Source organism: Oncorhynchus mykiss, chromosome 13 (genome assembly GCF_057628025.1).
Source record: "Oncorhynchus mykiss isolate SJ-2025 chromosome 13, ASM5762802v1, whole genome shotgun sequence".
NCBI classification, from domain to species: domain Eukaryota; kingdom Metazoa; phylum Chordata; class Actinopteri; order Salmoniformes; family Salmonidae; genus Oncorhynchus; species Oncorhynchus mykiss.
The window spans coordinates 64,054,007-64,075,001 of NC_143034.1; the positions used below are offsets into that span (position 1 = coordinate 64,054,007).

At 40.4% G+C, this 20,995-nt stretch overlaps 2 protein-coding genes across 3 annotated transcripts; both read right to left on the bottom strand.

The window, feature by feature from the left end:
• Positions 1–1,068: 1,068 nt before the first annotated feature.
• LOC118938330 (uncharacterized) lies at positions 1,069–9,899 on the bottom strand. 2 transcript variants are annotated; one of them, XM_036941561.2, is made up of 5 exons: positions 9,422–9,890; positions 7,303–7,569; positions 5,573–5,688; positions 2,910–3,200; positions 1,069–2,786 (listed from the first exon to the last, which is right to left on the bottom strand). In XM_036941561.2, exons 1-4 carry the CDS (start codon positions 9,724–9,726, stop codon positions 2,950–2,952), a joined length of 939 nt encoding a protein of 312 aa, XP_036797456.1. In that variant the 5' UTR covers positions 9,727–9,890; the 3' UTR covers positions 1,069–2,786; positions 2,910–2,949. The 2 variants fall into 2 exon arrangements, with proteins under 2 accessions (XP_036797456.1, XP_036797455.1); XM_036941560.2 differs by having other exon boundaries at positions 1,069–3,200; positions 9,422–9,899.
• A 2,520-nt stretch (positions 9,900–12,419) lies between these two features.
• LOC110486834 (uncharacterized) lies at positions 12,420–15,041 on the bottom strand. Its single transcript, XM_021558657.3, has 4 exons — positions 14,690–15,041; positions 14,224–14,490; positions 13,904–14,010; positions 12,420–13,434 (listed from the first exon to the last, which is right to left on the bottom strand). The coding sequence occupies exons 1-4, from the start codon at positions 14,980–14,982 to the stop codon at positions 13,193–13,195; spliced, it is 909 nt and encodes a 302-aa protein (XP_021414332.3). The 5' UTR covers positions 14,983–15,041; the 3' UTR covers positions 12,420–13,192.
• Between the last annotated feature and the right edge of the window lie 5,954 nt (positions 15,042–20,995).

Consider the following 20,995-nt stretch of genomic DNA (forward strand, 5'->3'; position numbering starts at 1 on the left):
AGGAATGTCCACCAGAGCTTTGCCAGAGAATTTCATGTTCATTTCTTTACCATCAAATCAAATCAAATGTTATTTGTCACATGCGCCGAATACAACAGGTGTAGATCTTACCGTGAAATGCTAACTTACAAGCCCTTAACCAACAATGCAGTTCAAGAAATAGAGTTAAGAAAATATTTGCTATATAAACTAACGGAAAAAATGTAATAAAAGTAACAATAAAATAACAATAACGAGGCTATATACAGGGGGTACCGGTACCAAGTCAATGTGCGGGGGTACAGGTAGGGGTAAAGTGACTATGCATAGATAACAAACAGTAGCAGCAGTGTAAAAACAAAAGGGGGAAGTCAATGTAAACAGTCCAGGTGACCATTTGATTAATTGTTCAGCAGTCTTATGGCTTGGGGATGGAAGCTGTTAATTAAGGAGCCTTTTGGACCTAGACTTGGAGCTCCGGAACCGCTTGCCGTGCGGTAGCAGAGAGAACAGTCTATGACTTGGGTGACTGGAGTCTTTGACAATTTTTTGGGCCTTCCTCAGACACTGTCTAGCATATAGGTCTTGGATGGCAGGAAGCTTTGTCCCAGTGATGTACTGGGCGTACGCACTACCCCCTGTAGCGCCTTATGGTCGGAGGCCGAGCAGTTGCCATACCAGGATGTGATAGAACCGCTCTCGATGGTGTAGCTGTATAACTTTTTGAGGATCTGGGACCCATGACAAATCTTTTCAGTTTCCTGAGGGGGAAAGGTTTTGTTGTGCCCTCTTCAGGACTGTGTTGATGTGTTTGGACCATGTTAGTTTGTTGGTGATGTGGACACCAAGGAACTTGAAACTCTCGACCTGCTCCACTACAGCCCCTTCGATGTGAATGGTGGCGTGTTCGGCCCTCCTTTTCCTGTAGTCCAGAATCATCTCCTTTGTCTTGCTCACATTGAGGGAGAGTTTGACCAACAGATACAAATCTGTATTCCCAGTCATGTGAAATTCATAGTTTAGGGCCTAATGAATGCATTTAAATTGACTGATTTCCTCATATGAACTGTAACTCAGTAAAATCTTTGCAATTGTTGCATTTTGCGTTTATATTTTTGTTCAGTATACTTGAGCATTTCATTATTGCTGTTCTGGGATAGATAGGCCTACGTTTCAACACAGATCCAATTAAGAAAAACAATATATTGTTGGCCTATTACATATTATTATTAGTAGTATTAATTTAACAATTGCTGCACGGCCTTCCATTTGTGTAAAAGTGGAGAATCTGGAAATGTATACATTTTGCAGGAAGTCTATACATTTACCAATGTGGTCAATATGAAGACCTCCAGATAAATGTAGATTAGAAAGAGACTTTAAACAGTGATAAGCTTCAAGAGACTATTTACCGTAAGCAGATTGGCTCCACTAGCACACTGCTGCACATAATCACATCAAAGTTTAGACCTTACAGTGAAATGCTTACTTACAGGCTCTAACCAATGGTGCGGGGGAAAAAAGGTATGTGTGTGTGTGTGTGTGTGTGTGTGTGTGTGTGTGTGTGTGTGTGTGTGTGTGTGTGTGTGTGTGTGTGTGTGTGTGTGTAGGTAAGTAAAGAAATAAAACAACAGTAAAAATACATTTGAAAAAAGAGTAGCAAGGCTATATACAGACAGACACCTGTTAGTCAGGATTGTTGAGATAGTATGTACATGAAGGTATCGTTAAAGTGACTATGCATATATGATGAACAGAGAGTAGCAGAAGCGTAAAAAGAGGGGTTGGCGGGTGGTGGGACACAATGCAGATAGCCCGGTTAGCCAATGTGCGGGAGCACTGGTTGGTCGGGCCATTTAGGTAGTATGCACATTAATGTATAGTTAAAGTGACTATGCATATAAGATAAACAGAGAGTAGCAGCAGCGTAAAAGAGGGGTTGGGGGGGGAACACAATGCAAATAGTCCGGGTAACTATTTGGTTACCTGTTCACAAGTCTTATGGCTTGGGGGTAAAAACTGTTGAGAAGCCTTTTTGTCCTAAACTTTGCACTCCGGTACCGCTTGCCATGCAGTAGTAGAGAGAACAGTCTATGACAGGGGTGGCTGGGGTCTGTGACAATTTCTAGGGCCTTCCACTTACACCGCCTGGTGTAGAGGTCCTGAATGGCAGTCAGTTTTGCCCCAGTGATGTACTGGGCCGTACCCACTACCCTCTGTGTTTGGACTAATCGAGTTTATTGTTGATGTGGACACCAAGGAATTTGAAGCTCTCAACCTGCTCCACTACAGCCCTGTCGATGAGAATGGGGACGTGCTCGGTGTTCCTTTTCCTGTAGTAAAGAATCATCTCCTTAGTCTTGGTTACGTTGAGGGATAGGTTGTTATTCTGGCACCACTCGGCCAGATCTCTGACCTCCTCCCTATAGGCTGTCTCGTCGTTGTCGGTGATCAGGCCTACCACTGTTGTGTCGTCAGCTAACTTAATGATGGTGTTGGAGTCGTGCCTGGCCATGCAGTCGTGGGTGAACAGGGAGTACAGGAGGGGACTGAGCATGCACCCCTGGGGAGCTCCAGTGTTGAGGATCAGCGTGGCAGATGTGTTGCTACCTTACCTCACCACCTGGGGGTGGCCTGTCAGGAAGTCCAGGATCCAGTTGCAGAGGGAGGTGTTTAGTTGGTGATGAGCTTTGAGGGTACTATGGTGTTGAACGCTGAGCTGTAGTCAATGAACAGCATTCTCACATAGATGTTCCTTTCGTCCAGGTGGGAAAGGGCAGTGTGGAGTGCAATAGAGATTGCAACATCTGTGGATCAACCAATAATGTTGTAAAGCAAAACATTATAATTATAAAATGAGATTATCAACGTGAAATTCATGAAATTGTAGGCTACTCCAAAATATGATCGATAAGTGATGGAAGGTATACTTTTGATTCTTTCCCCTTGGATACTGCTGTAAGAGTAAGCCTACAACATATGAAAACAGTCATAGAAATCATTAATGTCTTCAAGGATCTCCTTATACTCTGCAGTATCCCGGTCAAGGTGCATCTCTCTTTTCACCCATATTTTGAGGTCTTTTGCTTGACCATCGTTGATTATCCCCTTGTAGAGATATTCATCGACCAGGTCAGTGTAGCCATATCTGTAGTAGCTCCTTGTGCCTTCATCAGACATGTCAACTTTACCCTCGGTACGTAGTGCGGCGTCAACAAATCCTACAATAAGAGTGCAGATTTTCACATTCACAAGGGATTTTTACATGTTGAGAGAATTAATGTTAGTGATTCAAACACTAGTCCTTCTCAACTACATATTTTGCCTAGGCAGCCAATAGTGCACGGGCGCTAGATCTGCACTATCAATCATCAAGCTAGGCTTGATGTGCATATCCGGTAATACACTCATGTCTCCCGTAGACGGCTCGTATATAAGCCTCCTCCATTCAGGCTGCAAATGCATAGTTTACCTTGTTAACTAGCTTTAATGGTGAGAAGGCAGAAAATAACAGGGACAATATGCATACTGTCTTTATGAAACACCTTTTTCCACCACCATTTTCATATTTTCAGACAATTTAGGATGCTGCACACAGCGTTCAGCCAATTAAAGGAGTCCAACATCCTAAATGATCAGAAAATACAAACATGGTGGTGGAAATGGTGTTTCATAAAGAAAGTATGCATTTTTTTCCCTGTTTCCACCCCCCGCCCACCTTCTCGCCACTAAAGTGAGGACAATTATGCCTTTACAGCCTGAATGGAGGATGCTTTATGTATGAGCTGGTCCATGGGGGACATGAATGCATTACCTGGGAATGCACATCAAGCCTAAATGACATGGCAGCAGGACATAGAGGTTCTGAGGGTGCTGTGCACCCACTGAAAAATCATAATAAAACAAAAATTACACACAAAACAAATAATCTCACAAAAGTAGTGCACTGAGCCTTCAAACATCTTCCCGCAGCTATGCTAAATGATAGTGCAGATCTAGCGCTATCGGGTGCGCTATCGGGTGCCTAGGCTACTACAAGTTCATAAAACAATCTAAAACATTGATGGAAAAACAAATACTGGATACCTTTGTAAGATTTATGTTTAACACTAAATATCCATATGATGAGGGGAAAATATACACTGCCGGTCCAAAGTTTTACAACACCTACTCATTGAAGGTTTTTCTTTATTTGTACTATTTTCTACATTGTAGAATAATAGTGAAGACATCAAAACTATGAAATAACACATATGGAATCATATAGTAACCAAAAAAGTGTTAAACAAATCAAAATGTATTTTAGATTTGAGATTATTCAAAGTAGCCACCCTTTGTCTTGATGACAGCTTTGCACACTGTTGGCATTCTCTCAACCAGCTTCACCTGGAATGCTTTTCCAACAGTCTTGAAGGAGTTCCCATATATGCTGAGGACTTGTTGGCTGCTTTTCTTTCACTCTGTGGTCCAACTCATCCCAAACCATCTCAATTTGTTTGAGGCCAGGTCATCTGACGCAGCACTTCATTATTCTCCTTCTTGGTAAAATAGCTCTTACACAGTCTAGAGGTGTGTTGGGTCATTGTCCTGTTGAAAAACAAAGGATGGTCCCACTAAGCCCACACCAGATGGGATGGTGTATCGCTGCGGAATGCTCTGGTGGGAAATACACATGCAGAGATCATCCGTTCCCCCACACCGTGTCTCACAAAGACACAGCGGTTGGAACCAAACATCTCCAATTTGGACGCTCTAATGTCCATTGCTCGTGTTTCTTGGCCCAAGCAAGTCTCCTTTTCTTACTGGTGTCTTTTAGTAGTGGTTTATTTGCAGCAGTTCAACCATGAAGGCCTGATTCACACAGTCTCCTCTGAAGAGTTGATATTCAGATATGTTGGTTACTTGAACTCTGTGATTCATTTATTTGGGCTGCAACGTCTGAGGCAGGTAACTCTAATGAAATTATCCTCTGCAGCAGAGGGAACTGGGTCTTCCATTTCTGTGGCGGTCCTCACGAGAGCCAATTTCATCATAGTGTTTGATGGTTTTTGCGACTGCACTTGAAGAAACTTTCAAAGTTCTTGAATTGTTCCTTATTGACTGACCTTCATGTCTTAAAGTAATAATGGACTGTCGTTTTTCTTTGCTTATTTGAGCTGTTCTTGCCATCATTTGGACTTGGTCTTTTGCCAAATAGGACTATCTTTCTGTATTCCACCCCTACCTTGTCACAGCCCAACTGATTGGCTCAAACGCATTAAGAAGGAAAGAAATTCAACAAATAATGTTTTAACAAGGCACACCTGTTAATTTAAATTCATTCCAGGTGACTACCTCATGAAGCTGGTTGAGAGAATGCCAAGAGTGTGCAAAGCTGTCATCAAGGCAAAGGGTGGCTATTTGAAGAAAAATATTGTTTAACACTTTTTTGGTTACTACATGATCCCATATGTGTTATTTCATAGTGTTGATGTCTTCACTATTATTCTACAATATAGAACATAGTAAAAAGAAAGAAAAACCCTTGAAGGAGTAGGTTTTCTAAAGCTTTTGACCGGTAGTGTATATACTGTATGTATATACATATTTTTACCAGCATCATGTCTGAGCATCTGGGAAGCTATAGGATGACCCATGATAAAAGCTTGCTCCAGCATTTTTACTGCACAATCATCTTTTCCGCTTAGCATTGTTTGTGTCAAAATCCACCTGTGAACAGGAGGGGTAAGCATTAAAGATAACACACAGAGCAGGGGAGCTGCACAGACAATGTCCAGAAACAACCTCTTACACTTACCCCCGTGGAATTTGTGGTTTTATGAATATATGGGATAGGTATAATAGGATTGTAAAGACAAATAATATGCCATTCAAAATCCTCAATGGAAACGCTTAAAAAAACAGTTACTTTCAGGAATTTTGTTATTTTATCATTTGTAACCAGAAAAGTCTGTCATTGTAAGGGTAAGAGGTTGTTTCTGTTTTTTTTCCCCAATTTCCAATTAAGTTTATACTTGTTCAGTCCCACTCAAGCAGGGTTGGGGTCAATTCTGAATTGAGAATTGCTCTTTCATTTTAATTTAACTCTTGAATTAGGAAGCAGAATCTGAATTCATTTTGAATTAGATTTAAAGTATAATTTAATTCCATGAAATTCAATGAAATTCAAATGGATTATTTATTCTATCACCATAGAAATGTTTATTTTGACATCATGTACAACCTGGTCTCAGAGTATATTGTATTATTCTGTACATATCCATTTAATATGATAGGTTACGTTTCGCATGGTATGACTTAAATTGTGGATGTCCATCACCCATTTCGTATGATATGGTATGAATTACAATTCATAATATATTACAAATTTGCAAAACGCACAATATGTTACAAAATTAACAATAATTCTAGGTAGGTGGCTAACATTAGCTAGCTAGCTAATGTTAGCTAGGCTAGGGGTTAGGATTAGAAATGAAGGTTAGGGTTAAGGAGTTAGATTAAAGGGTTAGGGGAACGGGTTAGCTAAAATGGTTAAGGTTCGGGTTAGGGAAGAGTTAGTTAAAAGGGTTAAGGTTAGGGTTAGGGGAAGGGTTAGCTAATATTCTAAGTAGTTGCAAAGTAGCTAAAAAGTAGTAAGTTGAAAAGTTGCTTTTTAGCTAAAATACGAAACACCCACCCATCCACCCCAACCAACCACCCTACTTTCGTTTTTTGCCTTAAGTTACCATCTGTCTTATGTAACCATACCAAACGTAACATGTCATACTAAATTGTGTCCCGGATTTACATTCACTATGTTACGTCTAGACTATGAGACCAGGCTGTCATGTATGGTTACCAACACCATGTAGCATACATTTAATTTAAAAAATGCATTCTCCTAAAACAATTTTAAATAATTACAGTGGCCTGCAAATATTCTAAGATCATATTGTGGGTTGTCTATAATAATTAATAAATCCCTCAATATTTTTTAACATCAGATCATTTTTGGCAAGAATGCATTACATAAAACACGACAGTATGGAAGGGAACAATCTAACATCTCATATAATAAAACGAATATTTGGAATGGTATGTGTATTTATTGCATTAATAAGTGGCATATCCTTTGGATAAAACATTTGTTTCATGTCTCAGTTGATTTGGCTTGAATTGCTTTGAATTAAATTATACTTCCTGCAATAGAAATTCAATTCAAATGATGCTTCCTGAATTGACCCCAACCCTGCGCTCAAGGATGAATAACTATTTACAATCTTTAAGGGGAGGGAACTAGTACACATATCGGGGGAAAGCCTTGAGCATTTCTAAGGCATTCACCTGCATATTTTAGATTCTTTGCTGCTACCAGTGGTCAGAGCATCTCTGTGATCCTGGTAAAGAACCCTCATGGTTAACAGTTTCTGTCCAGTTGGGTCATTAACAAGGCTCATGATCATCTCATGAAGCCTTGGATTCACTTGTAGGAGACGATCCAGTCGTACATTGTTTAGGGCCTTCTTCAGAGAATCTTTAGGTGGAATATGGTCTGCCTCTGTAATGCCTTCATTCTCCTTATCACACCAAGATGGTCGAAATTTTTTGTCACTTATGAGGAGAGAAGAAGAATTAGTAGGTCAGGTTTACATCATTTGTTTAACCTCGTCACCAGTCTCGAATTGCTGGCGCGTAGAGCCTGGTAACAGTGTGGAACTATTTGGAATTCTGGGGGTGTGGATTTACTGAGTGAAATGCTAATCAATTAAAATTCTGAGTGAATCACACGATTATGAGGCGTGGCTCTAAATGGAGACGGGAATGGAGAGCGAGCCTGTGACAGTAGATGGGACTTAAAAAATAGAACAAAATCGGCGAGGAAAATGTCTGTTAAATCACATTGACCGTATTATTTTTGAGAAGCCCAATTGAAAACTATTTCTAAGATGCGTACTTTCCGATTTTCTAAGCTCACTTTAAATCCCTCGTGGTGCTGGCGTCTGAAGTCCAAAATGTAGGGGAGAGGTTCTAAGGATTAGGCTAGAGGATGGACTGAGAGATCATTCAATTAAAACCAGAGGTTGTTTCATCCGCTTCTGCCATAGACATCTATTCAACTTCCATTCTGAGGCCCTGTGAAACCATATGGTTCGACAGAGAGCCAGCTGGTGGACAAGATTATTCGTTTGTCAATGCAGTTGGAATTATATACATGCTGTCATGAACATTATGTCCTAGGCCTATCCATAAGAAGGCCTATTATATTCAGCTATCAAAGTAGACTTTAATCATGACACCGGCACTTGGGGCTTCTAACCCCTTTTAAACATGATATGTTTGTTGTTCATCTATTTCTTCTGCGTCCATTGATAGTAACCATTAGTCTGTGTGATTAACGTTAGCAATGTTTGTGAGACAAGGGTGGATCCCGAAGGGGTTCACAAAAACGTTGGTCGAGTTCGAATGGTTTGAGCTAGAAACTATTGAGACTCTCACAAACATGTACTTGTAATCTGTTTTGCTCTATGACGCTCACAAGCTACACAATAGTAGGTCGAAGGTAAAGAGTTATTCTACATGGAAGATCAAAGGAAATCAGTAGTGTCTATAATACTCTAATAAGTTCACATAGTTGCTGTTACAAACTCCAAACTCCACACAGTTGTCACTGACTAGTTAAATATTAATTTCCCAATGAGTAAACAATTTCTATACTTACTGCATTCTTATAAATTGCTTTTAATCAGGTTCTTGTTTGGCGGACCTTATTTTTCTTATTGACATCCATCAATAAAACTCATGAATGCTACTGTTTTTGTAATTTACTTGTAGCCCTGGTTGTCCTGAAAATAAACTGCTGAAACACTTCACTGTGAGGCTAAGTATAAGGGTTGGACATGCAGATAAATGACAGTAGTGATTTCTATTTTTGTTTTTACACATATTTAACACCTTCTTTTTTGGGGCACAAAACTACATCTCTACTTCCATTAGCTTGTATGGGTTACCATCAGACTTCCATTGTTTGTATTGGTTAACTTCAGACGAGTACTGGGACACTTGTGTGGGTCAAAGAGACAAACAGAGAACACCATCGTGTTAATTCTCCACTTTCCATAAGTTTGTAGGCCAAACCTTCTGGACGCTACAGACGTTTTCGTGAGAAGACCGAGTTTTGGGATGTCTCATGGTCTGTAGTTCGGCCACCTTCCACTACAGATGTGGGACGCTGACATAGGAGGATGCTGTGGGTTGAGAAGCAGCCCACGCCAAAATATCTGTTATCTTCACTTTAAACTGACAGATTTTGATGGGGATATTTTTATTATGTAACTTAGACTGACACACATCGAGTAGATGGCTGAAGTATTCCGCTCACACAGTAATTGATTCTGGGTTGATGAGATTAGGCCTTGGTCTACCTGTAACTCCACACAAAAATGGACCCAAATGAAGGACTTACTCTTTATATTTGTGAACATGTCCAAGGCCGTAACCTTTTATTACGTCATCCTCATGTTCGTCATGACGGCACGGTTCTACTCTCTTCTTCCTAGAGTTTCCAGTTCTTCCAGAAGCTTCATTCGACTTTTCCTCCTTCAACCGTGTTCTCTCGTCACCAAAACACTTGTGAGTTCCTGGAGAAATAGAACGTTTCTCCTCCCTGTTCTTTTTAACCACTTGAATGAATATAACCACCCCTACCAGCACTGCTGCCCCCCACCCTACTGGCCCCAAGAACTCTAACAGCCCGGCTGGAAGACCCATTCCTGGTAGTCTGCAATGTCTTGTAGCCCAACTCTTGGTTCTCAGCAAATGTGTCCTCTCTGATCTTAACTCTGAAAAGTTATAATCTTGACACACAGGTTTGTCATGCGGCTTGTGGGATGGGCGGAGTTGTGCAATATATGACCAATGAGTCCAAATTCTAAGTGTGTGTGTGTGTGCGTGTGTGTTTCTAAGTGAAAGAGAAATAGATATTTTATACATTACTGGGTGAGAAGTGCCTGGATACATACACACATGCGCACACCCACATACTGTACACACACATTCAAACAGAAATATGCTATGTGGAACAAACATATCTCTCTGACATGGAGATCAAGGAATCATGTCGTCTCTTTTCATGGCCTTTCTATCTGCAATTCAATATTTGGTTGTGTGTTTCTACGCTTCGGCCTAGGTCTACCTGTACTTCCACACAAAAATTAAGCAAAAGTATAGACCTACTCTTTAAACACACTTCGAGAAAAATATTTTTTATAGCTGTGGCAGCTGTTGTACTTTAGAGTTTCTAGAGAAGTTAAAGTTGTACTTATCAACAAATGGGTAATATAATATCCATTTTCAAGGTGTCTAGTATCATTCAGTGAAGTTTCATATGATTTCTGGAAATGGTCACAATACCACCAGAACATTTGTCCAAGGTGTACTTATACAGACAGCTTTGGCCCCAGAAGTCTGCATTCAACAGCTTTAAAAACAAAAACACTGTACAAATAAAGTATTTATGATGGATTAATAGTTTATTAATCATTTAGAGAGCATTGTGCCTAAATGTATACATATTAGTAAGCTATTCATAAATGGCATTTTATCAATTCATAAACACTCTTATAAATGATGTATTAATGATTAAGAAGATCCATTAAAAGGTGTTTGATAATTGTATTTTCATACTTTATAGTTGATTTATAAACTAGATATACATTTATTATTATTGCAATTACAAACCAGTTGTAACAGACCTGTTATTGGTTCATGAAATCATTAAGAGAGTATTAATTAACGGTCGGCAGATGATTTAGATACTGTATATATTAACACGTATAATTATACATATAATTAATTGGATATATAGTAATGGTTAATAAGTGTGTTCATACTTATTATCGTCAACACTTTTAATACTGCAATGAGTGATTAATAGGGATACTTACAACACATATGGGTAGTTGACATGACGACCCATTGTTTTGTCCATGGTGGCAAACACAAATAGCTTAGATTTTGTTTTAATTGTATCATGAGTATTCTTAGGCAATGTTTTCTTACAATTTCGAACCAAACGTGACAATTGTCCCATGGTGTGACGGTCCCATGTAAGGTCGTGGAACATTGAACTTCAGTAAATGAATTAAAATAATGAATCAAATTCCCTTCACTTACTCTTTTAGTTATAGCACATAAGTTTATTTCAAGAAACAATAGTCCATATTTCCAAATAGTTCTGATTGATTATATTTTGTTCCTAAAAGCAATGTCCACTTGGTGTAACACAATTCAGATCCTCAAGAAGTTCTAAAGCTGCACCATCGAGAGCATTCTGCCTGGTTGCATCACCGCCTGGTATGGCAACAGCTCGGCCTCCGACCGCAAGGCACTAGAGAGGGTAGTAAGTACGGCCCAGTACATCACTGGGGCCAAGCTTCCTGCCATACAGGAACTCTATACCATGTGGTGTCAGAGGAACGCTCTAAAAATTGTCAAAGACTCCAGCCAACCTAGTCATAGACTGTTCTCTCTGCTACCGCACGGCAAGCGGTACCGGAGCGCCAAGTCTAGGTCCAAAAGGCTCCTTAACAGCTTCTACCCCCAAGCCATAAGACTCCTGAACAGCTATTCAAATGGCTACCCGGACTATCTGCATTCATGGTTGTCGCTCCCTGCATTAGACCATCCATCCCCTTCCTCCTTCTCTGTCTGTCCTACCAGTTTCACTCCTCTTGACCATGAGCCACGTGATCCACCCTGGGAGGCCTCCCATCAGCTGTGCTTCTTTTGGAGACTGTTCCCCCCTTTTCTACCTGGTTGATCCTGCCATATTCTTGTCCCAAAGATTAAGCCATGCAAGTCTTAGTGCTTCCCGACTCTCAGCGTACATCGTTACAATTGTCCATTGGTGTGTCATAATTATGGACAAAACACACGGCAGCGTTGATCACATTTATTTACCAGGACCTCAGAGTTGTATTATGAAAGAGGACGGCACCATCAACAGGTGGACACCTGCTACTGCACTCTTCAGGTAGATGAAGGATCTGTGGAAGTAGAGGGTTTTACACACAGCTAAACTTTACACACGACAAACAGAAGATTTAATACAAATAAGAAAGTAATGTCCACTCACTGTCTGCTGCTTCCAAAATAGATGATATTTTAATGACGGTTTTCCCAGACATTGAGCTAGTCCACACTGCATAATGTTACAATAACTGCAGAGAATCAGGAAATCTAAACATTTTGCAGAGAATCTATAGGCTGTACATTTACCAAATGCAACAGGCAGACAGGATCTACTACTAGTACACTGCTGAACATAATCAACCAGGCACAGACTATACAGTAGGCCAACAAAACTTGGCAACAATTATCAACAATAAATTATACTCCTCATTATGATATTTATACTGTGAGATTCTGAACAAACGGAGCAAAAACTCAAACGGACGACTACACAAAGCTCAAACCAAGTTTATTCACCCACTGGGTCACACAGCTGCAAAGACAAGGCATGATTACACAAGCAGATATATTTATTACCTTCTAATATGTGGGATCATGTCCTTACACATCTAGACAGCCAATACATCGCTGTTGCTAGGCAGAAACGTAATTGGTTCTTCTCACTGGTGTAGTTATAGCACTGCCTGATACTAAAACCTTCATGCATGGAAGTATATGTGTGAAATAGGACTGCAGTAGGAGAGTCATTGTGGTGGGTCTCTCTGGCCTGCCTCCGAGGTTTCTTATCACTTCATTTGTTGACTTGACCTCGAGATGCATTCCTCGCCCCTCCCTAGTTCCTCAGCTGGCCTGCCTTATCAGAGACTAACTATTGCCCTTCGACTCCCTCCTTAGAAACATGGAGCAGAATATGAACTTTCTACACTGTAACTTTCCACAAGTCCCTATCTACCCTTCCTTGACCCCAGCATATGCATTCCTTATACATGTAAATTAATCAATGAGTTCTAGAATGGCAACATGAATTAGTATATTTCAAACTAGAATCCAACTATACTGAATTCCATAATTTGCATATCATAGAAACGTTTTTAACTTGGGAACTCCCGTTACACCCAAACATCTATGCACGTGCGCTATCGTACATAAATGTATTTCAAAATGTATTTTGCGACGCTCGCGCACGTGACGCGTCCGGTCTAGCCAGCATGTTAGATTACACAATCTGGATTTACTCTGTGTTGTCTGAGTTTGTTTGCTATTTCTACCACCGGAAAACACAAATATGACGTTTAATGTCATCAAGGATCTCCTTATACTCTTGGGTATCCCGGTCCAGGTACATCTCTCTTTTCACCCATGCAATGAGCTGTTCTGCTTGATTCTTGTTGATTATCCCCTTCTTGTGGTATGCTTCGACCAGCTCAATGTAGCCATATCTGTAGTACTGCCTTGTTCCTTCATCAGACATGTCAATGTTACCATCGGTATATGGTGCGGCCAATCCTAGAATAAGTACATAGTTTCAAATAGGGAACATTTGAACTTTAAAGTGGCATTTTACTCAAAAAGCAATTATGCATTTTTATGTTTAAAAAATATGTTTTTCATTAGTCCATTTTTTATGAAATCTCAAATTGTCCCACACATTCAAGGCATTTAGCTTCAAGTCGCCAGGAAAGCAAGAGCAAGTGTTGATAACAGTATTCTAGGAACTAAACAAGTTTTCTATTAGTCTAGCTCTGATGCTCCATTATTCAAAATGATGATATTCTGAGACCATATCAATGGTGGACTGGTGAGAAATATACTGTATGCATATCTTAGTTTTTTTGTAAAATACTCCTAATATAACATACAGGCAAACTCAGCGACTAAGACAAACTTAGTGAAAATGTTACTTTTGTAAGAGACACTAAAGATCTACAGTGTCTACTGTAAGATGAGGGAACAGGGAAATAATCAGTGTTTTTACCTGCGTCTTCTCTGAGCTGCCAGGAAGATATAGGATGACCCATGATAAAAGCCTTCCTCAGCATAAGTGCAGCATCTCCGTCTACGATTGTCTCTGCCAGCAGACGACTAGAACAGAGAAAACATGACAACGGAAAAGGTGATGACCACACCTATGTTTTGATGGCTGAGAATAACTACGGTGCCATGTACGACGTCACACATCATCCTCATGGTGGCCATTTTGCTATTCTGCCTTAACTGGACAATGTATTTTCCTTGATATCTGCTAAACCATACACGATAACACAGAAAAGGTGTTGCCTACTCTAAAGCATTCACCTGGATACTTGAGATTCCCTGCTGTTTCCAGTAGTCAGAGCATCTCTGTGATCCTGGTAAAGAACCCTCATGGTTAACAGGTTCTGTCCAGTTGGGTCATAATCAAGGCTCATGATCATCTCATGAAGCCTTGGATTCACTTGTAGGAGACGATCCAGTCGTTCATGGTTTCGGGCTATCCTCAGAGAAGCCAATGGTGGAATATGGTCTGCCTCTGCCATGCGAAAGTTACCCGGACCAAACTGAGATGGTCTACCTTTTTTAACACTTATGAGGATAGAACAGGAAGTATCAGTGGGCTAACATCATTCTTGTGTCAATTCAAAATGAATTATACAATGTAATAGGAATGATATCATGAAAATAATGGCCTAGGGTAGGCCTATCCATGCTCTTATGAATAAAAAGGCACATTGTACTCAGTAAAGAAGACTTGATAGAAATATGTAAAAAATGATAGACCTACTTTTTATAAGTATCAACCACTCCAAGGCCGTAAGCAATTATGATGTTAGTTTCATTGCTGCTCTGCTGTCCTTCTGTCGTCTTGCTGGCAGCATTTCCAGTGGGTTCATTTCCAGAAGCATTATTTGACTTTACCTTCACGGAACGTGTTATTATGGGACTTCCTGGATGATACGAAGGTTTCTTATGAATCGCCTTAATCAATATAAACCCCCCTACTGCGAATGTTCCCAATGCTACTGGAAACGCAAGGGGCCCCAAAAACGGTATCAGACCCAAGGCTGGAAGACCCATTTCAACTCTTGGTAGCCGACAATGTCTTGTAGCCCAACTCTGGTTTCTCAGCAAATGTCCTCTCTGAGCTGAGCTCTTATACTCTTGACGCAGTTAGAAATGTTTGCCAGATGGCACAGAACAGTGGTGGTGCTGTAGAGCAGCAAATGAACAATGAGTCATGAAGTTTATAAATAGGCCTGTTTGTTTGTGTTGGAAAAGGCAGGCCATGGGGAGGAATGCTCAAACTTGGAATTGCTGGAGAAGAGCTCATATCCACATTCTGAACATATGTACTTTAAGGGAGAACTTGTAGGATAGTAAGGGTTTGAACAGGGGTTTATTAAGTGGGTGGGGCGATGTTCTGAGTGTTCCATATAGAAATGCAATGTATAGAGCAGCTCACATGATGCCCTACTGTTTATGACTGAGAACCATGCCTGTTCCACACTTTCTATCTAAATGTTCTAGAATGGCGCACCCTCCCAAACAGCCAAAGGTGTACAGTTATGAAGTGGTTCATTTATAAATGCTACAGTAGAATAAAGTGCTTCAAGCAAACACTTGGTGAAGAATCACTAACATAATGACAACATCCTTCCCTGACAACATCCTTTTCTTCCCTAACATCCTTCCTTGACCAAACGTTTGGGCCTGTGTTATTTACATACAAGTCAGACACGCAGCTGATCTACATATATATCTATCTACTAGGTCTATATACAGTATTTATATTTTATGAACGTGTTTTTAAAAGGTTGGTACAAACCTTTACATTTCCTTGGTTAATAACCTCTTAAAGTTTTAAAGCCTTTGGAAGGAAGGGGGGGGGGGGGGTCTCTGGATCCACTACTGGTACACTGCTGTGCATTATCAACCAAACACCTAAAACATCATCTGTGGTACAGAAGGTGCAAGTCACCTACAATTAGCCAATGTCAGCTAGATGAGTCTAGGGCCAGCTGTCTAAACTTGTAGTCAGCATGATAAAGGTTTGTAAGGTTTGAAATGTAAAGGTTTATTCCAACCTTTTAAAAACACGTTCATAAAATACAAATTCCTACCTTTTTTAAAGGTATAGATTAGGGCCTAATGTATTTATTTAAATTGGCTGATTTCCTGATATGAACGGTAAGTAACTACAAACTTTGAAATTGTTGCAAGTTTCTATTTATTTTCAGAATACATAAAGAGACTATTGGGGGTCGGGGTAACAGAATGTTTTTGAACGAGGCAGGGTCACAGGATTCAAAACCATTGGATGACTCCATGGAGGGGTTGTCGTGATTGGCCCAAGTCCTGGTGACCTAATGACTCCTCCAGTCCCCCAGCATGACTCTGTTGGTCGTAAAACAAAGAACCAGAAGGAGAAAAATCATCAGCAGCAGAAGAAAAGCCAGCCTCAAGCAGCTGGAATACAGCATGACCCATTAAAAGTACAGATATTCTGCTGCAGGAGGGTGGAAGTTCACCTTATATGGAAGCAACCTGTTGAACTCAAGCCCTGGGTCAGAGCTGATAGAGCTGTAGAACAGCAGGTGGGAGGAGACATCACCGTGGGTCGTCGTCATGTGTGAAGGGGAAAAGGTGTCATCTAACTTTGTTTAATGAACAGCATCACGTGAAGGAAATTATGTGTTGTATAACTCTATTTGAGGAAGGCATGGGCTTAATTGCCAGAAGAGTGCAGAATGTGGGGCATTGACACCTTGAAGTGTTGTAATGAGGAAAGCTATAGGGTAAGATAGAACTATTAAAAGTCATTGTTTCGGTTTTGTGAAAGAGAGTTAAAGAAGCAAACAACCTCTTCTGAAAGAACCAAATTGTATTGAAAAAAAAAATATATATATATATATATATATATCACTTGTGAAACCAAACATGAAGTCTTACTGGTTTTCCCTAACTAGTTACTCTATTGGTTGAATAAAGTGTTCAGGAGAAAAGGGAACACTGATAACAACCTTAGCTTAAGGGGCTCTACCATAGGTAGCCCGTTACCAGACCATTATTGTGGGCTCAAGCAGGAAACCAAAAGGGGCTTGGTGTTTAAGGCACACATAAAGGACACTGGGAGTCTAGCCTGTTGAGCATTAGTCCTTTGCCCAAACGAAGTGCTGAACCCCTGCCTTTGACCAGAGAAAACTGGTTGAAGCCTGATACGCAGGACTTATCGAGTGTGACCCACCCGTGAGCGTATTCTCCGGTCAGGTAAACAGGGAGGACCAGCCGTTAGCAAGAGAGTCTGAGATTATACCAGCAGCTCCTTGTCAACAGGAGGGGGAGGAATTAGACAGAACACAGAGCTGGGAAACATCACAGAAAAGTCCAATATACTGATTGACACATCTCTGCCACCTATAACACAGAAAACATCACAGAAAAGTCCAATACAGTGCCTTGCGAAAGTATTCGGCCCCCTTGAACTTTGCGACCTTTTGCCACACGCCCAATTTTTCAGTTTTTGATTTGTTAAAAAAGTTTGAAATATCCAATAAATGTCGTTCCACTTCATGATTGTGTCCCACTTGTTGTTGATTCTTCACAAAAAAATACAGTTTTATATCTTTATGTTTGAAGCCTGAAATGTGGCAAAAGGTCGCAAAGTTCAAGGGGGCCGAATACTTTCGCAAGGCACTGTATACTGATTGACACATCTCTGCCACCTGTAACACAGAAAACATCACAGAAAAGTCCAATATACTGATTGACACATCTCTGCCACCTGTAACACAGAAAACATCACAGAAAAGTCCAATATACTGATTGACACATCTCTGCCACCTGTAACACAGAAAACATCACAGAAAAGTCCAATATACTGATTGAAACATCTCTGCCACCTGTAACACAGAAAACATCACAGAAAAGTCCAATATACTGATTGACACATCTCTGCCACCTGTAACACAGAAAACATCACAGAAAAGTCCAATATACTGATTGACACATCTCTGCCACCTGTAACACAGAAAACATCACAGAAAAGTCCAATATACTGATTGACACATCTCTGCCACCTGTAACACAGAAAACATCACAGACAAGTCCAATATACTGATTGACACATATCTGCCACCTGTAACACAGAAAACATCACAGAAAAGTCCAATATACTGATTGACACATCTCTGCCACCTGTAACACAGAAAACATCACAGAAAAGTCCAATATACTGATTGACACATATCTGCCACCTGTAACACAGAAAACATCACAGAAAAGTCCAATATACTGATTGACACATCTCTGCCACCTGTAACACAGAAAACATCACAGAAAAGTCCAATATACTGATTGAAACATATCTGCCACCTATAACACAGAAAACATCACAGAAAAGTCCAATATACTGATTGACACATCTCTGCCACCTGTAACACAGAAAACATCACAGAAAAGTCCAATATACTGATTGACACATCTCTCCCACCTATAACACAGAAAACATCACAGAAAAGCTGACCCCCCCCCCTCTTTGCCCTCAGAACAGCGTCAATTTAATCGGGGTATGCTCTCTGCAAGGTGTTGAAAGCATTCATGTTAACTCCAATGCTTCCCACAGTTGTGTCAAGTTGGCTGGATGTCCTATGAGTGGTGGACCATTCTTGATACATGCCGGAAACTGTTGAGCGTGAAAAACCCACTCCCCTGGCACCTACTACCATATCCCGTTCAAAGCCACTTCAATATTTTGTCTTGGCCATTCACCTGATGGTTTATTATGGACCCTTAAAATAAAAGGTTACCCATCAGATCCTACTTGTAAATGAATAAACATTTATATTTGACAAAGAAGAAAATCACTGAATAAATGCCTTATAGATGACAATTGGTTTATATAATACCTTATAACAGCCTAACTACATATTTCAAATGATTCCCTGTCATGTGTTCCCCCCTGCCCACTTAGCTAAGGGATTAAATATTAGGCTACCAATAACTGAAAGGAAGAAAACAGAGAGAGAGAAGAAGATAGAGAGATTGTCAGTCCCTTGATGTTTGGGCTGTATAATACAGCCAATGGATACATTAAGGAAATGGCTGTTTCTCTCTCTGTCTCTCTGTTTTCTCCTATTGAATTCAATATGAAACCTTCTGTGTTTGTCATAGAACGATGCCAGGACTAGTTTAAGTGGATGTAGATAGTTTTCCAGCATTGTGCTTCGTCTGAGTATCTGTCTGCCAAGAAGTGACGGGCCTTTCAGCGAATGAAATAGGTGGGACTTTCCAGTCTCCAGTGGAAGTGGCTATGGAATGTAATTCAACACCAAAGTCCCTCTTTAGCAGAGATCATAAACTAAGACCCACTCGCTGGCTGAAGAGACTGAGATTCAGAAGTGAATAAACATTGATAAAACAACTGAAATACACACAGTTCCCGAACTGAACTTTAACTGAGGATTATTTGGCAATTATTATTCATTAATTTGGTGTTTCTTGTCATACGTGGTGACTTGTATTTAATAAAAAGCAGTAGCACTGTATTTAATGTATAATAGATGGCTATTGGCTTATGTGTTATAAAAGCCAATCTAACTACTTTTCAGGCTATTATCCCAGGACACTTCATCCACTGTCCTCCACACCTTCAGCAGCACAGAGACTCCAGACAATCCTACTGCTCTACCATTACTGTGACTCCCTACCCCTGCTGCTCACCTTACTGTATATATATCTACCTTAACATTGGAGAGGGGAGCTGGGGAGCAGGGTCAGAGTATATTCTATAGTACTCTATATCAGAGGAGAATACAAAAAGACCCTCCTTAACCCCCCATTAGTGTCTTTGTGTTGTTTTTCTAATGAGTTCTATTCTACACAGGATAACTCTTTCTGCTCACAGAGGTCAAACACACTGAATTCCCACCTTGAGGGATGAATTTGAGTGAGCTGCTGAATATTCAGGAGTAGCAGAGTCACTCTCTTGCTCCGTCGTATCAGAACTCATGACCCAGTCCATTTCCACACAACAGACCTGAAACAAACCACATCCAGGAAGGATTCCCTCTGTTTTATCATTCTGTATCCTTGTTAAAAGGGGACACATAAAACATGTTAAATACCTTCTGTTGTAAAATGAGTTGGTGGAAAACTAAAACCTCCACTGACAACAATCACACGAAGTCACAAACAACCCCTACACACGTTAGGCCCCCTATAGGTCATAAGGGTGAATCAGTCCCTCTCTGACTGCACACACAACACACCTTCACTGGTCCCCAATTCCCATGGGATTTGGACACACTGTCCTGGTGGATGGTCTGAGAGAAAGCAGGCCATGTTGAGGAATGCTCAATCTTGGACATGCTGGAGAAGAGCTCATATCCCCATTCTGAACATACAGTGAGCTCTACATGTATTGGGACAGTAACACGTGTTGTTGTTTTGGCTCTGTACTCCAGCACTTTGGACTTGAAGTGATTCAATGGCTTTGAGGGTATTTCAATCCATATTCGGTGAACCCTTTAGAAATTATAGCAGTTTTTGTACATAGTCCGCCCATTTTAGGAGACCAGAAGTATTGGGACAAATTCACTTATATGTGTATTAAAGTAGTCAGAAGTTTAGTAATTGGTCCCATATTCCTAGCACACAATTTATTATTTTATTTTACCTTTATTTAACCAGGTAGGCCAGTTGAGAACAAGTTCTCATTTACAACTGTGACCTGGCCAAGATAAAGCAAAGCAGTGCGACACAAACAACACAGAGTTACACATGGAATAAACAAACGTACAGTCAATAACACAATAGAAAAATCTATATACAATGTGTGCAAATGAGGTAAGATTAGGGAGGTAAGGCAATAAATAGGCCGTAGTGGTGAAGTAATTACAATTTAGTAATTAAACACGAGTGATAGATGTGCAGACAATGACTGTGCAAGTAGAGATACTGAGGTGCAAAGGAGCAAAAAAATGAATAACAATATGGGGATGAGGTAGTTGGATGGGGTATTTACAGGTGGGCTATGTGCAGGTACAACGATCTGTAAACTGCTCTGACAGCTGATGCTTAAAGTTAATGAGGG

Bases quoted from the DNA above. Each gene is read 5' to 3' on its own strand.
- LOC110486834 (XM_021558657.3), bottom strand. From the start codon at position 14,982: ATGGGTCTTCCAGCCTTGGGTCTGATACCGTTTTTGGGGCCCCTTGCG. The intron at 14,491-14,689 runs GTAGGTCTATCA...TATCCTCATAAG, and splicing joins GTGGTTGATACTTATAAAAA to TGTTAAAAAAGGTAGACCAT. The intron at 13,435-13,903 runs GTAAAAACACTG...TACTTATTCTAG, and splicing joins GCAGCTCAGAGAAGACGCAG to GATTGGCCGCACCATATACC.
- LOC118938330 (XM_036941560.2), bottom strand. From the start codon at position 9,726: ATGGGTCTTCCAGCCGGGCTGTTAGAGTTCTTGGGGCCAGTAGGGTGG. The intron at 7,570-9,421 runs GTAAGTCCTTCA...TCTCCTCATAAG, and splicing joins CATGTTCACAAATATAAAGA to TGACAAAAAATTTCGACCAT. The intron at 5,689-7,302 runs GTGAATGCCTTA...TCCTGTTCACAG, and splicing joins AAAGAATCTAAAATATGCAG to GTGGATTTTGACACAAACAA.